This window comes from Colletotrichum paranaense (genome assembly GCF_030867605.1).
Source record: "Colletotrichum paranaense strain IMI 384185 chromosome Unknown Scaffold_9.1, whole genome shotgun sequence".
Lineage (NCBI taxonomy): Eukaryota > Fungi > Ascomycota > Sordariomycetes > Glomerellales > Glomerellaceae > Colletotrichum > Colletotrichum paranaense.
The window spans coordinates 2,286,453-2,304,198 of record NW_026848967.1 but is presented as its reverse complement, the minus strand read 5'-3'; the positions used below and the strand labels follow the sequence as shown (position 1 = coordinate 2,304,198).

Genomic DNA, 17,746 nt, shown 5'->3' with positions numbered 1-17,746 from the left:
CGTGCTTGCTTGTCATTATGCCCCTTTTTTCCATGATCCCTAAACGCCTATGTTGCTTCTTACTCAAGTCTCGAGGTGTGCGACATGTGCCTTAAGCTAGAACGTCCCTAATGAATGTCCTCAGTGCCTCGGATTCCTCCGGCACAGTCCGATCCGGCAGACTACGAAGAGCGTTCTTCAACAGATTGTCATCTTTCGTCGCCTGCCTCACCAGATCCTTCAAAATACCCATCGTCCGATGCGAGTGCTCCACCACGCGCATGACGCTCAGCAACGTCTCGAAAAAGTCAATGAGGTTCAGGTGCATCAGCGTATCGCTCTTATCCACCATATGCAGCGCGGCCAGCTGAAGGAGACCCGTCTCTGAAGACCCCGTCAGGTCCGGGAACTGCGACACGCCTACTTCGACGATATTGAGGGCCGCTAGGCGGGGGAGGATGCGGAGGATGCGGCCTTGTGCTAGGGAGAGTTGGCGCTCAGTGAGTGTGACTTGCTCGCCTTCTTGTGTGGGGGACGGGTCGACGCCCTTTGCGAGGGAGAGGACGAGGCCGAAGAGTTCTTTATCGTGGAAGATGCGGCGCCACATTCGTCCTTGGCCCGGCGCTCTCCTCTTCACGATTTCACTCGCAGAGGAACTGGGGAGATGACTCGGCGGCGGGAGCTCGCAGTCGACATCGAGTAAATCGCCCAACACGCGTCCCGCGCGCTCGCCAAACTCGACTTGGGGCGCAGACAACCAGCGGCGGAGGAGCTCTTCGACGACGCGGGGCATGAGGGAGAGGATTGCTGCGTCGGAGGGAGAGGCGGATGCTTTGGAGAGGATGGCGAGGGCGAGGAGGTTCGCGTGCGGGGAGGGGGAGCGGAGGGCTGCGAGGAGGGAGGATTCGTCTGCTAGTTGGAGGGTTTTGGTGAAGGGGACGGGGGCGAGGAGCTTTATTGTGAGGGAGACGATCTGTTTTGGGTCGTGGGGGGTTGTTTTGAGGATTGTTGTTAGAGGGGGGAGGAGGCGTGGGAGGAGGGGGGGTGTGTTTGTTTCTGTGAGCGAGGTTGTTAGTTTTTGAGTTGGATGATGGTTTTAAGAGAGTGTTAGAGGCGAGGGAGAAGAAAGGTGAGGATGTGGACTGACCGTTGAGTTGAAGCTCTACATCATCGAGGAGCTTTGGTTCGAGGGGTGTGTCTGGGGAGGTGACGAGGTCGTCGAGATGCTTTTCGAGCTCGGCGAGGCCGGATATGGGGATGGAATTGGCGGACATGTTGGGGACGCTGCGTTCTGTCATCAGTAGGCGGTCGTGATTGCGTTTGTCGTCGATATTGTGTGGTGACAGAGCTGTGGTGATGTTTGCGACAGAGTTGTGAAGCTCGGGAAGCTGTCGATGATGAACGGACTGTGAGCGTTGGAGATGGCGGGGGAAAGAGAAGGAAGGAAGCTCGGTCTAAGGGTCCCCGGACGCTAAGATAAGATAAGCACGAGTGACAGGCTGCTGGGAGTTGCGTGGACCTGCGTGCGTGTAAGAGCCTCGTACCTTAGGTGCCTGTTAGGAAGCCATGAGTGACGAATCTGATGGTCTAATAATTACCCAATGAGTGTAATTATTAATCATGTCACAAGTTATGGATGATCGTATGCCTACGCCGAAGTACAGTCAGGAATTTCGAGCCTCAAGAGGTACCGGAGGGAAGTACCTTAGAGACGGAGCCGAGTTCTGGACGGCGCCGGGGTGACACCGGTGCCTGAAAGCGCCGGCAAGCGGGGCACAGCGCGTCACCCACCACGCTGCAGTGTACCTCACCTCAGGTGCGGGATGGACCCCGCTAAAAAAAAATTCCAAGGCTGCCGATGTACTGCAGCGCCGCCGTCCCAAACCGAACTGCAGCTTGGGGTTTTTTTCTCGGAGACAAAAAAGAGAGGCTGACTCCAACTATCACCAAACACCACGCACCCTCGCTCTGACGCATACTTTGCCTTTCGCATTCCCGACCCAACAACCGCCTTCACAGCTTCAATCGCCAGCTCAATTACAAACCAGAGTCTTTGGATATAACAGAGACAGGCTACAATGTCGCGCGGTGGTAGAGGTGGTGGCCGCGGCGGGCGCGGGGGTCGCCAGGGCCCCCAGCTATCGTGGGACAACGGCGAACACGCACCCGACACACGACCCTCAGAGCTCTTCCCCGTACGCACACGAAGCCAACGATAGATCCTTCAATCCCATGTTTGTAAATCACTAACTGTTGAATCACCAGGCCTACGCAATCCCCACAGCGAAACCCGTCACAGACCACGAACAAGCAAACGTAAACGCCTTCCTCCTCTTCCGCCGCCAATTCCAAGACGGACCCCTCTACACCCGCAAGCGCACCTGGGGCATGGACCCGACAAACACTCGCAAGCTCTACGGCCAAGAACAAGTCAACGCCAAATACGGCGTGCGCACCCGCGCCACGGCGGACCCGTTTAACGCCGTGCCGACCTACTCGCAGAAATTCACCCGTTCCGAGCGCGCACTCCCGGATTTCGGCGGACGGCCGTTTTGTAAAGAGTTCTTCCCGCTGGAGCTGCATGAGACGCTCGACGGGGACGACGTCGCGCCGGGGGAGAAGAGGAGGGGCGGGGAGGCGAAGAGGTTGCGGTTGAGTCGGATTACGGCGCTGCCTACGGCTGAAGAGATGTTTCATGTGAATGCGGAGGGGGATGACGACGGGGAGATCGGGCCGGATGGGGCGAAGAAGAAGTTGGAGGCGCTGGAGAGGATGGGCGAGGCTGAGGGAGAGGGTGGGGAGGAGGAGTGGGAGGAGGGCGGGGAGGAGGAGCAGGATGTTGAGTATGATGACTCTGATGCGGGTGATTACGACGCGGAGAATTACTTTGACGACGGCGAGTTTGGCGAGGATGATGGCGGCGGGGATGATGAGCATGGTGGTCGGGAGGGCTCGTACTGATCTTGGCTACCAACTGAGAGTGTACGCCTACGGCCATGACTGAGGCGACGACGAAGACGGCGAACATGGCAAAGGCGGAGGGATTTGCTTAGAGGCCTTCTTGCTACTACCTCAGACCAATTGTCACCAATGGACGAGACACGAGAGGCATCACCGGGCGTTTTGGGCGGATGAACGGCTTTGCTGAGCGGATTACAGCTCCCTGATACCCAATCAATTAAATACCTTATAACAAGGTTCAGACTATAAAATACAGACACTTTTTTGCAATTCGCAGTATCGTACATTGAAGTACCTAAAGGTGTTCACAATAATTATGTAAACAGAGACAAAAAGACAAAAGCTCAAGTGCCCAGTTCGTGAATCGAACTGGGCACCCTACGAAACCCTCCATCTGAGAAGACTTCTCGGGATTTCATCACCAAGTTCTTTACTAACGGACCAGGGCGTTATACCGCTCGACCATGGGGATCGAGTTGGCTTGGTTGACGAACGAAGCGCTGGACCTGAATGTAAGGGTACTGGACTGTTGCGTATTCGTCTCGTGTATTCCTGTGATGTACGGACCATGAGAACGAATCGCTTAGAGGCATCGGGACGACGGAGATTCATCCTCTTGGTCAAGCTTTGATATTGAATCAGCCTATGCGTCTGGACTATCGAACCGTCTCTCACCGCGCTTGCTTCCCATCAAAGTTGATGCAGACCATATCCATCACATTCTGGGATCTCAATGTCCAAGCATTACAACCTTACGACCCTCAACCGCGGCCACATCTGCCCAATGGTTTTCAATGCTTCATTTCGCCAATGCTGCCGGTATATAATTATTTTCCCCAACCTGAACGCCGTTTGCTTCCCTGGACCGTGGCCTTCCCTTGCATACTATGTATCCACAAGACACTTCCATCTTGATTCTGCTCTTATTTGGTGGGGTATTGGCGCTGGAGCTGAGTGAGCTTTTCCCGTACGTCCACAATACTACCCGCGGCCTCGTAAATCTTGTCACCCATCATCTTGATCGTCTCCAACAGGTCGAGAACCATGTTAAAGGCCGGCACCTGGGTCTGGTCCCGCAGCGATCGCACACGCTCGTAGAGACCGTGCTCAACGCCGGGCATGTGCTGCTCCATCTCCTTAATCTTCTGGACCTGGAACTGGCTGAGTTCCTTCAGCCGGTCGGCCTCGTTGGAGAAGAGGGTGAGAACGTCCTCGAGGTTGCGGTCTTGGTTGCCGTTGGTCGTATTGCCACCCGATCCGCCGCGGGTGAGCCAGGTCTGGTGGTAGTGTGCTGGAAGCTTGAGCTGATCAGCGCCCGCGAACGCCATCTTGGCAATGTCCGCGTCTGACTTGACCAAGTCCTTGAGGTGTCCCAGAGTGACGATATCCTCGTCCAGCGTTGTCTTGACTCCCTCGTACTTGCGCTGGAGCCAGTTGACGTCGTTGGTAAGTTGCGCGAGATCACCGCCGTGGGCGGCCATGAAGCCTCGGATTTCGGATGCGTGCGCCATGAAGCGCTGGATCATGAGGTCGCAGTTCTCCATTTCGGACTGGATCGATTGTTCGAGGTCGTTGAATCGCGTCGTGCCCTTGATATTTGACATGTCTACTCGCACGCCTGGGACGCTTTGTTGCGTCGTCGACTGACCCATAGTTAAGCCGGGAGCAGAGCTACCTGCGGGCTGAGTTTGGCCGCTGTATGTCTTGTTAGTCACTGGTCAGACGCCTTCTACGGGATGCCACTTACAACAGACCGCCGGGCTTCGGCTGATTCTGAGCCTGGCTCTGTCCGAAGAGACCACCACCCGTGCCTTGGTTCTGCTGGGTTTGCTGTGCATTATTGCCGCCGCCAAAGAGACCTCCTCCTGTTGACTGTTGCTGGTGCTGGGGCTGCGCTGTGCTCGCACCAAAGAGACCGCCCGTCGCCGGCTTCGCGGGGGTTGCACCAAAAAGCCCTCCACTCTGCTGCTGCTGAGGCTGTTGTTGCTGTGTCGCAGCCCCTCCAAACAATCCTCCTCCAGTCTGCTGTGCAGGCTGCTGGGTTTGGGCGCCTCCAAAGAGACCGCCGCTACTTTGCTGCTGCTGGGGTTGCTGTGCTGGTGCCGCTCCAAAAAGGCCACCGGTGGCTGGTTGTTGTGGTGTTGAAGGCTTGTTGCCAAAGAGTCCTCCTCCTGCCGTCGAAGTGCCGCCGAAAAGACCGCCCGTAGCAGGCTGTGTCGTCGTCGCCGTCGTCGAGGCTCCAAAGAGTCCTCCGCCACCGCTAGGTGCGGAAGTTGTGGCATTACTGGTGGTGCTAGAAGAATTCGCATCGTTATTAGCTTCCACGGGTCTACAATGAGCAGAACATAGCAAGACTCTTTCAACTCACCCTGCATTGGCGGCACCAGTGTTGATGCTCAAGCCACCAGCCGATCGTCCAAACATCTTGAATTTTTGTTCAAGTGCGCCGATATTGGGTTGTCCAAGTGTGTCCTTGCGAGCCGCGGGCGCGTCGGTCCTCGAAGTCGGAGAGTTGGGTGAAAAAGGTAGCAGTTGGTGATGGCCTTCTCTGGTTGAATTATTTGTTGCTGCTGGTTTCTGCTTCGCGATATTCGACAGGGAAGAATTGGCTGCTGTTTTGGCGCTCGGGCCATGGGCAGCTTCGATAGCTCCAACAGCGAGTGTTGCCTCGTTCGCTTTGGTGGTAAAATGCGACGGTCTTTCATTGGCTAATCGGCGTCGTTTTTGACCGACTACCGGATCCAACTGTGGCTCGTCGAGGTCCATTGCTTGTGGCTGGCGGTTTACCAAAGCATTCCGGTGTGGCACTCGCTGTGGCGCGTGCTGTGGCGTTTGCTGCGGGTGGCGGCCTGGGCGGCCCTTGCTGTGTGGTGCCGCCGTGGCCCTCTCGGTGGTGGTCCCCTCGGCGCGCCAGAGCTTAGAGCTCCAGGCGCCAAACCATTGAATGCAAAGCAACCCGCAAAAGCTGCATCACCAACACCTGCACCTCCATTCCCACCTCTACCCGTACCACCGCCACTCCCTCTCCCTTCTTGAGACATTGCCGACAACATCGTAAGACGTAAATACAGCTAAAATGGACATCGATGAAGACGACGATTTCTACGCGGATGAGCCGTCCACCGAGCAGCCCACTACAAGCACCACAACAGCCGAAAATGCTGCTGCTCCTCCGCAGGAGGCGTCGCCAAAAGTAGAGGCACCAGAGAGCAAATCAGAAGAGCTAGAGGAGGGCGAAGAGGAGGACGAGGGTGGTGCCATGGATGAAGACGAGGATGATTCTGTACATACCCTCCCTACCTTGCACCATCGTTTTGTACTTGTGAATTGGCGACTGACTGTTCTGGCGCTTTCTCCAGGATATCGACATCATCACCGAGCGCAAAGATGGCACAAAGGCTGCACCCCCGACGTACGTCCCAACTTCTGTCCACCTACAAAGACATGAAGCTTTTTTGAGCCTTTGCTCACACAAATAACAGACAATCCCGCTACAGCGACATCAGAAACATCCCACAAAGGTCAGCCTCCAACGACATGGCTATCAAAGCAGCCCCAGTCAGGGAGGAGGATTCCGCGAGAGCCTCACCCTCTGACCTCCCTCTCGGTGTCCCCAGCGCCGACAAGGCTGCTGCCGCGGCTTCCAAATCTACGATTGACGTCAACGCGAATCCCGATTACCCTCCCGTCGGGAAGCCCATCACCGCGGTCAATATTGACGAGGGTAAGAACGGCCACTCGCACCTGCTGCGGTGTCGTGTCGCTAACATTGTCTGCAGACTTGACCGAGAACGAGAAGCCCTGGCGCAAACCCGGTACCGACATCAGTGACTACTTCAACTACGGCTTCGACGAGTTCACATGGGCGCTCTACGCCGCAAAGCAGGAAGCCGTTCGCGGAGAGTTCAGCGGCGACGCCATTGCCGCCGGCCAGAAGAAGATGATGGAGGACTTTGGCATGATGATGATGGGCGGAATGAACATGCCCGGCGGAGGTGCCGCGCCTGGCGCCAACGCGCAGGCTGGAGGCATGCCCGGAATGGGTGGCATGGAAGGTATGCCGCCCGAGATGCAGGCCATGATGCAGCAGATGATGGGTCAGGGCATGGATCCCAGCCAGATGGACCCCTCGCAAATGTCGGCCATGTTCAATGGCATGCAGGGCCAGGCTGGCAACGCTGGTCAAGGCGGGCAGGGACAGAACTTCAACCAGGGCTTTGGCGGAAACCAAGGACAGTACGGAGGCTACGACCAGCAGGGCATGGGAGGCGGCAGCCGCGGCGGATTCGGCCGAGGCCGTGGCGGACGCCGCCAGTGGTAGTCACCCCCTGCGTTCCGTGTATGTTTACAAAGATGTGCTGGTTATGTATGTCCAGCCCGGCCGGCGTTTTGGGAATTCGGTGGTGAGGTCACACATGGTTTGCTAAGGAAAGTTCCGAGAACGGGTCGCGGAACGGCAAAAGCAGGCATAGATACCCTGACAAGTCATCTGGCATTTCTCTCGAGATTCTTGCTTCTATCTGTGTACACAAAGTGATTTGTCCCCATCCGTACAACAGAGCTTGTTTTGCCCTGTCCCTAAATCTGCTTCGATTTGCTTCTAGGAAAGCTTGAGCAGTTTTGTAAGGAATGATTCTCATGAAGGCTTTCTCAATCGACCTCTCTGACCGACACCTCAAAATACATCGGCAGTGATCTCTTTGCCGGTAGCGATGGCCAGCTCAGACCTGTTGACGTAGTGCCGGTTCGCGTAGTCGTCCGCGGCATCCAAGTTGATGCACGTGTGCGATGACACGATGTCCACGTCGGCGCCGCCCCGGGTCTCGTTGAAGGAGTACGTGTTGAACGCGAGGTTGGCGTTGCAGAGAATGTACTGCTTCAGGAAGTCCGCGCAGTGATCTATCAGACTTTGTTAGCTACGTGTCTCTTATCACAGAAGTGGGAATTTCGACATACTAATGTGTGCGTGCTGCCACTTTGGGTCGTTCTTCATCTTCATGTGGTCTTCTTTGTAGTACTCGGGATAGGTTTGCTTCCACATGAGGTGCTTGAGCTCCCGTCAGTCATGTTCACCGAGCGCTTGAGAGGGATGGAGCTCAGAACACTTACCACGCAGTGCAGGGCGTGAACATACTCAAACACGGCCAGAGTACCGTTTTGAGCAGAGGTCGAAGCCCGGAGGGGCTCTCTAGTTCTGAACTCGTTTCTGGGAAAGTCCTCGTCGGGGATGAGCATGAAATGACCTAAAAGGTTGAGTCAGTCTTGCCGTAGTGAGAAAGGAAAGCGGCCACTTACGCTCGTCGATGAGCTTGTCCCAAGCAGCATCCAGCTCCGGAGACGGACCTGAGGTATCGGCCTCCTTGAACATCGTCGGACCTCTGATCTCTTCGAGACTTCCCACATCTGGAGCTTGCATGTTAGCACCGCACTCATGACTTTGCTGAAATATTTCGTACTTGTTCGTTGGTTATGCGAGTGTTTGCTCTGGCGGAAGTGATGAACGCCGGTAGCGGAGAGAAGAGCCACGGAGATCAAGAAAAGAAGCACCTGAGATACGCTGGGTGACCAGGACCGACGACGCGGACTCGGTTCCCGACTCTGTTCCAACTCTTCATCTTGCAGATGAGCATACGCGGATTTCTCGACAGGGCGGACGAGGCCGGCCAGACGGTCAAGACCATTCGGTTGCATTGCGGAAAGCTAGATCTCTGGATTGAATTGAGACGCTCTAATGAGGGAAGTCAGTGTATGGCTTCGCAGAGGAAAGTTTGTACAACAAGAGAATCTGAATTCGTTAAAGAAACCGGGCACTCGGAGACCGTTGGTACGATGACATCCACTTTCATACATGCATCTGTGAGAGCCCCTTTTAAACGAAGGGGCAAGGTCCGGCGCGGGTCGAATTGACTCTGCCGATTCTTGATAACGGTCTTGTTTGCTCATTCTCGTCGATCACGACGACGACGGAAGCTCCTGAAACCTACATCGCTATCATGTTTGCTCCCCGCCTTGGAACTCCTTGGAAGCTATTCGTAAGCGATTATCACGACTTTTGCCCCTTGGCAGATCCCGCCATCGTCACCACCACAGCAAAATCAGGCGGTAAACGCGGGAATCCTTCTTAATCCGACGATAACTCTGACCTCGTCAAAGACTTTTACGGTATGGTTCTGTTCAGGGTGTGATTCCTTCAGCAAATGTTTGTGAGCTGTGATTGGCTTGTTGGAAGTGTTCGTCTGTTGGTTGTTGATTGATGATGACACGTTTTGGTCTTGGACCCTTGCCCCGGTGTTCCGGTGCCGGGACTTGGATGGGGTAGTAGGAGATAAGTATGTGGGTTTCGTGATGTCTGCGCCGCTGGCCATGGAGGGGTTGAGCAAACATCACGACGACAATGCGGTCTATTGACGTGTCCGGGGTTAAGGTGTGAGGGGTGTCTGTCACGATTTGACCCGGACGAGACGGGGACTCGGGGAAGAGTCCGCAGGCTTCGGAGGATTCGGTGACACATCCTCAAGTATCGGCTTGGAGGCAGTTTGCTTTTCAGATGCCAATGGCGTGAATGCAGTTGGATGCATGTGGTGCTGTAGATGGTGTTAGAGATGGTTTTTCCTACCTTGCATTATATCACCTATTTTGATATGCAGGTTTGCCGTTGATAGCTGGTCGCAAGTGACAAGTGATGAAAGAATCTGGCAGACTCATCGTCTAGCACGATGAGGAGGACCTCACGTCGCCCGCGGCCATCGTCCAAGTCATTTGAGCCTAGATCAACTCTCGTGTCGTCACTCTTCCCGAGTCTCTCTCCTTCGCAAGAGCTTCGCCAACATACTAATGACAGCACGCAAAACTTCAATCCCAAGACACCTTCAAAGTTGTTTTACTCTCACCTTCTGGTTTTCTCACAGTTGCGGAAAGAGCCATTACAATGGATCGACACTCATCTGATACTGACGCCAAGCTGCTGGTCGCAGAGGTGAACGAGTTTGAGCATGATACACTCTGCAGCCGCTGTCAGAAGTCCATCACGGGAGAAATCTGTTCGGGTTCCTGGTACCTGAAGCTGCTCTTAGTCTTTCTCCTATGCCAGGTCCCCATCCTGGGGCTGAGCTTCCTTGCATTCCATGCCTTCCAGAGAAATACTAATGTCACGATCCAAGGCATCGACCAGCAGGACTGTAAGAAGCTTCTTATGGATGCATCTGGTTCAATCATCACAAGTTAACTCATGCACCTAAAGACTTTACTCTCGAGAGCTACAACTCCACCGAGAAGCTCTACGACATTGTAGATGCTGCTGATAGATCACCGGAAGCAGACGCATTCTGGCATGAGCTTCAGAAGAGTAAGCATCCTATTGTCCTCGACGTAGTTGACATGCTCATAGCTAACAATCAACAGCCGACGGCATAGTCGCGGTCCGTAGCGAATGGGCGAAGGAAAAGGCCCTGCCCGACACAGTCTCTCACCCTGACGACCCGGCTTCCAAGATCTACCAAATCAACGTCTTTCACGCACTGCACTGCCTGGTACGTTCAGAGACCTAGAACTCTCGGTCGCTTGTTACTAACGTAAGCAGTACCGTATCAGGAACAGACTAACATCGAACATACCACTCGAAAAGTGGCCGCGCAACGATATCCACACCATGCACTGCGTAGACCATATCCGGGACGACTTGATGTGCCACGCCGACATCTCGCTCTCGGGATCAGACGAGTACGTCTCTTTCAACTCCCATGGCTACAATCAGAAGTGCAGAGACTTGGGTGCTCCGCAAAGGTGGGCGAAACGACACAGCTGGGCCGGGTATAAGGATTACCTGGAAGGCGTTATTGGATATGATTTCAATGAGGCGGAGCGGGTGAATATGGCTACGGCTGGAAAAGGGCACTGGAATAAGGCACAGAGCACGCTAGATAAGGATACTGGGAAGATTGAGCTTTGGTTTGAAGAGGACTGAGTCAATAGAAGTTCCACAAGTACTATCCCCGCAGCACGTACTCTAGCTATGTAATGTTTGCATCCAAGCAGGCATCGGATTATCAAATTCTTGTATGCTCGGAAGCTTTCTGGGTCCTTGAGCTCTAGGAGATTCCTTTGGCGAAGGTCTTCATGGTAACTTTGGGTGATTTTACAGTTTAACGTGAACCAATGTCGGTTAACTGACCTATATTCCTCAAGGCCTTGGAACAGTATCGATTCGGAAGGTTGCAGGTAGCAGACCTGAACCGCGTCTTTCAGCCAGGTCCATGAGCCCGCGAGGACTGTACTACCCCCATCTTCTTTGTAACGAGGAAACGCCAAGTCTCGGCCTGAACATGCAAAGAGAGAGCAAAGAACACCCTAGCTAGCAACCTTATCGAGTACCCGAGGCTCGTGTGGGGATACTATCCTCTTGGTGAAGGTACATGGACAATTGGACACGGCAGTTGTGCGGAAGAAACACATCACATTTTGAGACCCTTGAAAGACAACGCAGGACCCGAAAGACTTCAAAGATTGATTTGCTTGATTTGTGCTACGAAAACAGTGCTATTGTCGTTCGTTGTTCCTGCCTTGTGCATTGGCAAATTCCTTGCCCTTGACTAGTCGGCATCTAATGCTATACGTTCTGGAAGTGAGCAAGTAACCCGTCAAATGCTTGTCACAGACTAACTCATATAGCTTCATGAACTAAGATAATGGCTAGTCAGATGCCGCTGAAACCGTTAAAGACAGGATAACCGAAACGCAGCCATACTTTCAAGCTTTTTGTGAATCAGAAGCATTCAACACAAGCAGTCGAGGCATCTGTCGTAGCATCTTCAACCGGGCCCTCGTCGCCGAATGAGGCAATGGAAGGGCTCGCGTAGATGAACCTGGGTTCGAGGTCTGCCTTGGGCTGGACTGGAGCAGCGAGAATAGATGCCATGATGGCGGCGATAGGAAGGAAGACTCTAGCAAAGAACATTTTGAGGCTGCTGATTGAGAATATGGGCCTTGATGTTGATGGTGCGCAGATGAAGAAGTCGCTGAGTGTATCCCTGGACGAGGGAGAGTCATGCCTCTTTTAAGCTTTGAACCGATAGGTTTGAACAATGTTCTCAAATATCATTGAAAAGTCATGGAGTCTTTCGATGAGCACAGTGCGGCACGAGTCTCATCCTTTCCTCGGGGGGGAAACACCAACAGCACCGTCGGTCTTTGGGAGTTGGGGTCTAAGGAGATAAGCGCCAATGTGATATGTGTGATGTCTGTGGTTTCCAAAGCAAACCGCATGGTGTTGACTGGACGGGCTTTGTTCTGCAAGATCCATGTGCAGTCACATGGTGTTGGATCGGACTAGTATGTATTGACACGTTCAGTGCCCGTCCTTCTCCGCCTGACGCCGGGACCACAAGCTCATCCAACGGCCTTACCCACCAACTGGTAAAGGAAAAGGATAAGCTAGATAAACAATCAGATATAACAGGACACGTTCACGCGTTGGTTCGGTAGTTCCAATCTGTGTGCGTGCGTTTCCTCTAAGGGGGCTGGGCGGGTGGCCCTGTTCACATTGGGGGCGACGAGGAGGGACGCCATCAGCTGCGTCAACCAACATGCATACCAGAAACGCCATCAACAGTTGCCAAGTTCAGGATAACTTTGAATACGGAAAGTACTCCTAGTATTAGCAATGACTAGGGTAGACTGTTCGGTACGCTCAATTAGGAACATTCACCTGCCGACACTGCGGCTGTCTTTTACTACCTAGTCAGTTACAGTATGTTTGCCTGCGCCGAGAAGGTGGGCTCTCACTCGAACAAAGCGCAATCCGACGCTGTTAAGTCTCAAGACAAACATGATATTTGATAGTTGATATCTTGGAGAATTATGAAGACAGGCGGCGATACGGGAAAGGAAGGTGGCAGAATGCTCCGATCTCGACTTCCCCATGCCTGCCTCGAGACCTTGACCTTACCCTCTCGTTCGAGATCTTTCTTCCTGTTACCTCGCTTTACCATCTACATCTCAGTTTTCGAAGGCTTCTGAGTAATTTAGCTCTCCGGTGCATCAAAGAAAAGTCCTTTTGACGCCAAGAATCTCAGTCGCCAACGCACCACTCATCGATTTAAGGGATTCCTCATGACGAACTTCCAAGGTGACCCCGAGGCTGACGTTCTTCTCAGTAAGGAGCACAGTCGGGACAAAATCGAATCTTCTGTGGACCGACGTCAATGGCACCTTTCAAGATTTCTTTGCTGGTCCGCTTTGATCACCCTGCTGCTGTTCGCACTCAGCGCTTTCAGCCATGAATACTCTTTGTTGAGCATCGAACCCTCTCCACACACAGTTCCAATACACACCTGCGGCTCTACGGTCCCCGAAGCAAAGGCGAATGGCTGCGTTTTTGATGTCATGGCATATGGCTGGGTCCCATCTCAGTGCTATAACGGCGACCTCGTCAGCACGTACAACGCATATAGTATGAGCCCTTGGGCATTCGACAAGAACCTCACCAAGCCAGCGTCCGAACAAGTGCTTATGGCTGGAGAGAGGAGAATTCTCTACACGAACTTACGATTCCACCAAGAGCACTGTTTCTACACATGGCATAACCTGCTCCACAGCGTCGAGCATCAACGGCCACTGATTCATAACCTGTCGGCGTCTACCGAACACCGGCACCACTGCAAGGAGCTATTTTTGCAAGGGGAAGCGCCAACGGGCCCTGTTGTGCCAGCATTCTTTCATTGTGTAGACATGGAAGAGCCGTTCGTGCTTCGAGAACACATGTATGAGGATGAGTGAAGTTCCTGGTCGAAGATTGTGTTCCAAGACAACGGTTCCTCGTATAAACCAGGATTTCGGATGGCTAAGGATTATATTAAAATGAACAACAGTCGCCTATGCGTCTTCTTATTGTTAAGTACATGAAATTCTACAGGTTCTCCGTCTTGCGGCTATCTAGGAGACGCGCTACAAAGCTTGGACGGACGATACTCTTCCTTTGTCATAGCTGGATGTCAACATCAATTCACTCTGTATCTTGAGGGAATTTCAGGTCTTCAACCGTGATTGAGGATCTGCATTTAACAACTGAATTGTCTAAACAAAGAACCTTGTTGTGACAAGCTCCTCACAAAGCAACTCTTTTGGCAAGCTGTCTATTGATTTGTTTGCTAAGGTTTTCCATCTTCCGATCCTTGCCTGACTTCATACCGCTTTTGTCACGAACCAAAATCTTCGACTGGCAAAAGATCTATCGCCGAACGCAAAGAAAGATTCTCCAGAAAATACATGCAACATGTTTGAGATTGCTCACACTGATCCGGAATCGTCAGCGGATCACTCGAGGAGAATCGGTCACTCGAAACATGTACTTCTAAACCTTTCGCCAATTTAGCAAGGTGCTCTAAGCCTTACCGAGATTGGCCCAGATGAGAGTGAAATTTTGCAATGGAATCCTCTAGTCATTGTATCGAACTTTGAACATGGCATGTATTGGCTAAATGCTATGCGCTGAATGATCTTTGGTGCTGTATGTTTACTTCACCACCCGCCATATCTACATGTAGTGGCTGCTTTTCCGATTCTGGGCCGCCATCCGCGATATCTGCCTCACAATCGATTCCGCAGAGTAATATCTCTTTCCAACATGACGGGTTTCTTGCCACGGGAAGGAATTCTACTCGAACACGAGGCGAGATTAGAGTAATCAGGTGTGTTTGGTGGGCGAGTTTCCCGGATAGAAGAATAGTTGTTTGTTGACAACAGCGAATGTGCCCGAACTTATTACAAACAGCTCTAATCTTCCGAAAAGGAAACTGCTTTCGATAAGCACAGACTACTTATGGAAAGCAACTGAACTCTATGACACCACTTGACACGAGATATCGATGATACCTCATGTCTGGGGCGAAGAAACCTATATGAGGTCCCCTTTCCCTTTAAACTCACTTGCTTCTCCAACCCGGCGTGGAACAAGAAGCCAGCTGTCTTATAGAGAGATTATTTAGCACAAAGCTAGATGCTGTCAGATCTCGTGCCCCCCAGCGAAGCCTTTCTCTGAATGCCCTCTTTTTGTACTTTGAGTTGAAAAACGCGCAAGATGGCGATCCACGTGAGGGGCAAGTGTGTCTCTTATCCGGGCAGCTGGCCTCTCGTGGAGGGTGAGGGTCTTTCTTATAGCTTTTAGGCCAAAGCAGTTCTCATCGGCAGAATTCGACCGCCTGAAATGACCACAACCATCTTCAACTTCTTTTTATCCCCTCCAAACTCGCCGGCGAGGGTGGGGCAACGCTTCTCGACTTCCTATCTTAGTCTAGTTGAGGTTTATATTTCTTCATCTTATATCTTAAGAAAGTTATTCGCGGTATTTGACCACCTGACTGAGCCCGGGCCAAGGCGGAGGGAGTGTAGACCCATAATTGCCGGGCCCTAGTAGAGTGCCAGACGAAGGTGAAGCTATTCCCAGCGATTCACTACAACCGCCCTGGGGCGGACTTTTTCTTCTCCCAGACCTTAAATAGAGGACTTCACTGCGATGATTATCTACTTCTCCATCTCTCTTCATTCTCGCACCGAAGACTTTCGCGATAGCAATAATTTCGCGACTCCAGCAGCCCCACTCAACACCGAACACCCTTCTCCCTCTTCCTGAACTCCATCCTCCTTCTACCTAGCTGCCACAACAGACTTCGGTATGGAGTCGGTAAATTTCGGCATGACGGATTCTGGCGTTGCAGGTTTCGGCATGGTAGACTTTGACATGTCAAGCATTCCTATGTTCGCTGATAAAAACGCGCCGGACGCGTTTCAGTGGTTTGATGAGAGCCTGACGAATGATGTCTTGCCATCGATTTCCCAACCGGAACCCGCCGCTTCGCCTTTCCAAGCCGATCTCGATATCATGGACAATCTGTCAGTACCTTCGGATCAGAAGAAATGGATGTTCGATGTCATCTTCAGTACGTCGGCCCAAACAGCTTATCCGCATTCTGACTGAATCCAAAACTGACCTGGCCATCACAGACGATGTCATACCGTACCGATATCATGACCATTTCCGACTCTTTCCGAGTATCGATTTCTATCACACCCTCTTCTACAACCGAAGCAATCGCGATGAAATCTGGGGTTTTGTTGCACGATTTCACGATTGGATCTCTAGCGTCGCTGCGTCTTCCTCCGATGACGCTGATAAGGCGATCGAGTCACTTGAGCTTCGCGCACTCTTTCACGGATGGCCGGGAGAGTCAGAGCATAACACTAGTTCTGCAATAAGGCTCCTGGATGAGGCTTCCATGGAGAAGCAGCAGGCAACCCAGGCTTCCCAAATGCCCTCAGCGGTTTCAACGCCAAGCGACATGCTGCTGAACAGAAAGAGATCTGTATCCCAGATGTCGGACTGGACAGAAAACCAGCATCCCATACTGAAGACCCAACTCGAGGTCGCACCGACATTTCAATACCGCGGAATCATTCAAAATATGGAGCGTTTCAAAGAGCTCGATGATGCATATGATAGGCATCTGAGGCGTGCGGCTGGCGCAGCTCCAGAGGACGACCCTTCATGGCCAGCTTCTCCAGCAAAGCAACAGGCGTACGTCCGGAAGCTGTTTGAGAGCGCAACCGACTTGAGCGACTTCTTCGAACTGAGGAAAGCTCGTGAGCGATTGAACAACATTCGGAACATTCAACAAGGCGATTCAGTACAAGAGGCCGAAGCAAACCCAAGAAAGAGACGCCGGGCTCTCAATGGTCAACCCGCTGGTCAAGGCCTTGCAGCTAGACCCAAGGGAATGAGCAAATCGGACTGGGCACTTCTAGATGCCAAAAATACTCCTGTGGATCTTTTGGAGGCTGTGGTTCATCACCGCATCTCCAGTATTGAAGTTGAAATACTGTGCTGGAAGTTGTTGGTAAGTCAAAGCCTTCTCAACATTGTGCCTTTCGCGCTCTTAGCTAACGAGCATAAACAGTGCTGCGCCATGGAGCAGCAACAAGGCTTCACAATGCGTCCTCTGTGGTCTGGAACCAGAACTGTGTCAACGTGGGAACATTTTGACACCTTTTCTGAGAGGTGGCAGGCTATATGCGACAACATTCAAGTATTTGCCCCAATATTCCGTGGTAAAGAATTACAGCTTCTGATGGTTTAGTAGGACTGCAAGATGATCATTCACTCGCTCACCCGCGCAGACTGGTTCTGCAAGTATGCGGGTGCACCATCCAAAGAACGAGGGGTGGGTTCTTTGATGTCAACTCGAAGTGAGACAAACTAATGTTAGGACAGGCAAAACTGAGCAATGACTTGCTCAACGGCCGTCGGGACATACAGAACCAGGTCGGCCGTGATATTATCAAAGAGAGAACTTCTCAACAGGAGTGGGTAGCCTCTGAAAGCTTCGAGATCCGTGACAGACATGGCGACTTGATATCCAAGGGAGGGCATTTGGGAGACATAAAGAGGCGACAACTCGCTGTCCGAGACAAGGGGAAATGTAACAGAAGCAGTTGATTCTCCAAGGTCAATTCCAATGCTGTTCACATGCATTGAGATTTGTCCGTTGCACAAGATCGGATGGTCGTGAATGGTTAGAGATGGCACAATGACGATAGATCAACTGGGAAACTCGAGTTTAGGAGCTAATTACTGAATGTGGGCACGAAGGATAAGGGTGTCCTGTCCGTTGTCCCAGCTGGGCTTTCAAACTAGATATCATATGAAGAAGTGCTTATCCGACAGACAAGGCCTTAGCCAAGTTCGATGTCTCTCTTGATCTCGTAACATGTTTTGTGTCTTGGCGAAAATAGACCCAAGGATGCCTTGCTTGGTCAT

At 52.4% G+C, this 17,746-nt stretch overlaps 9 protein-coding genes across 9 annotated transcripts; 5 read left to right on the top strand and 4 right to left on the bottom strand.

The window, feature by feature from the left end:
- Positions 1–91: 91 nt before the first annotated feature.
- CPAR01_11548 (uncharacterized protein) lies at positions 92–1,253 on the bottom strand (the record flags this gene model as incomplete). The annotated part of the gene is made up of 2 exons (XM_060495807.1): positions 92–1,035; positions 1,127–1,253. 2 exons carry the CDS (start codon positions 1,251–1,253, stop codon positions 92–94), a joined length of 1,071 nt encoding a protein of 356 aa, XP_060346155.1.
- Positions 1,254–2,057: 804 nt separating this feature from the next.
- Positions 2,058–2,940, top strand: CPAR01_11547 (uncharacterized protein; the record flags this gene model as incomplete). Its single annotated transcript, XM_060495806.1, has 2 exons — positions 2,058–2,174; positions 2,245–2,940. The coding sequence occupies 2 exons, from the start codon at positions 2,058–2,060 to the stop codon at positions 2,938–2,940; spliced, it is 813 nt and encodes a 270-aa protein (XP_060346154.1).
- A 923-nt stretch (positions 2,941–3,863) lies between these two features.
- Positions 3,864–5,706, bottom strand: CPAR01_11546 (nucleoporin NUP49/NSP49; the record flags this gene model as incomplete). The annotated part of the gene is made up of 3 exons (XM_060495805.1): positions 3,864–4,635; positions 4,688–5,269; positions 5,309–5,706. 3 exons carry the CDS (start codon positions 5,704–5,706, stop codon positions 3,864–3,866), a joined length of 1,752 nt encoding a protein of 583 aa, XP_060346153.1.
- Positions 5,707–6,016: 310 nt separating this feature from the next.
- Positions 6,017–7,261, top strand: CPAR01_11545 (Fip1 domain-containing protein; the record flags this gene model as incomplete). The annotated part of the gene is made up of 4 exons (XM_060495804.1): positions 6,017–6,223; positions 6,300–6,352; positions 6,423–6,664; positions 6,720–7,261. 4 exons carry the CDS (start codon positions 6,017–6,019, stop codon positions 7,259–7,261), a joined length of 1,044 nt encoding a protein of 347 aa, XP_060346152.1.
- Positions 7,262–7,615: 354 nt separating this feature from the next.
- Positions 7,616–8,631, bottom strand: CPAR01_11544 (uncharacterized protein; the record flags this gene model as incomplete). The annotated part of the gene is made up of 5 exons (XM_060495803.1): positions 7,616–7,839; positions 7,897–7,993; positions 8,050–8,183; positions 8,236–8,343; positions 8,397–8,631. The coding sequence occupies 5 exons, from the start codon at positions 8,629–8,631 to the stop codon at positions 7,616–7,618; spliced, it is 798 nt and encodes a 265-aa protein (XP_060346151.1).
- A 1,237-nt stretch (positions 8,632–9,868) lies between these two features.
- On the top strand, positions 9,869–10,903 carry CPAR01_11543 (uncharacterized protein; the record flags this gene model as incomplete). The annotated part of the gene is made up of 4 exons (XM_060495802.1): positions 9,869–10,118; positions 10,181–10,285; positions 10,342–10,469; positions 10,520–10,903. 4 exons carry the CDS (start codon positions 9,869–9,871, stop codon positions 10,901–10,903), a joined length of 867 nt encoding a protein of 288 aa, XP_060346150.1.
- Positions 10,904–11,701: 798 nt separating this feature from the next.
- Positions 11,702–12,201, bottom strand: CPAR01_11542 (uncharacterized protein; the record flags this gene model as incomplete). The annotated part of the gene is made up of 2 exons (XM_060495801.1): positions 11,702–11,966; positions 12,068–12,201. 2 exons carry the CDS (start codon positions 12,199–12,201, stop codon positions 11,702–11,704), a joined length of 399 nt encoding a protein of 132 aa, XP_060346149.1.
- Positions 12,202–13,047: 846 nt separating this feature from the next.
- On the top strand, positions 13,048–13,713 carry CPAR01_11541 (uncharacterized protein; the record flags this gene model as incomplete). Its single annotated transcript, XM_060495800.1, has 1 exon — positions 13,048–13,713. The coding sequence occupies one exon, from the start codon at positions 13,048–13,050 to the stop codon at positions 13,711–13,713; it is 666 nt and encodes a 221-aa protein (XP_060346148.1).
- A 1,894-nt stretch (positions 13,714–15,607) lies between these two features.
- On the top strand, positions 15,608–17,425 carry CPAR01_11540 (uncharacterized protein; the record flags this gene model as incomplete). Its single annotated transcript, XM_060495799.1, has 5 exons — positions 15,608–15,872; positions 15,937–16,826; positions 16,887–17,015; positions 17,070–17,150; positions 17,201–17,425. 5 exons carry the CDS (start codon positions 15,608–15,610, stop codon positions 17,423–17,425), a joined length of 1,590 nt encoding a protein of 529 aa, XP_060346147.1.
- Between the last annotated feature and the right edge of the window lie 321 nt (positions 17,426–17,746).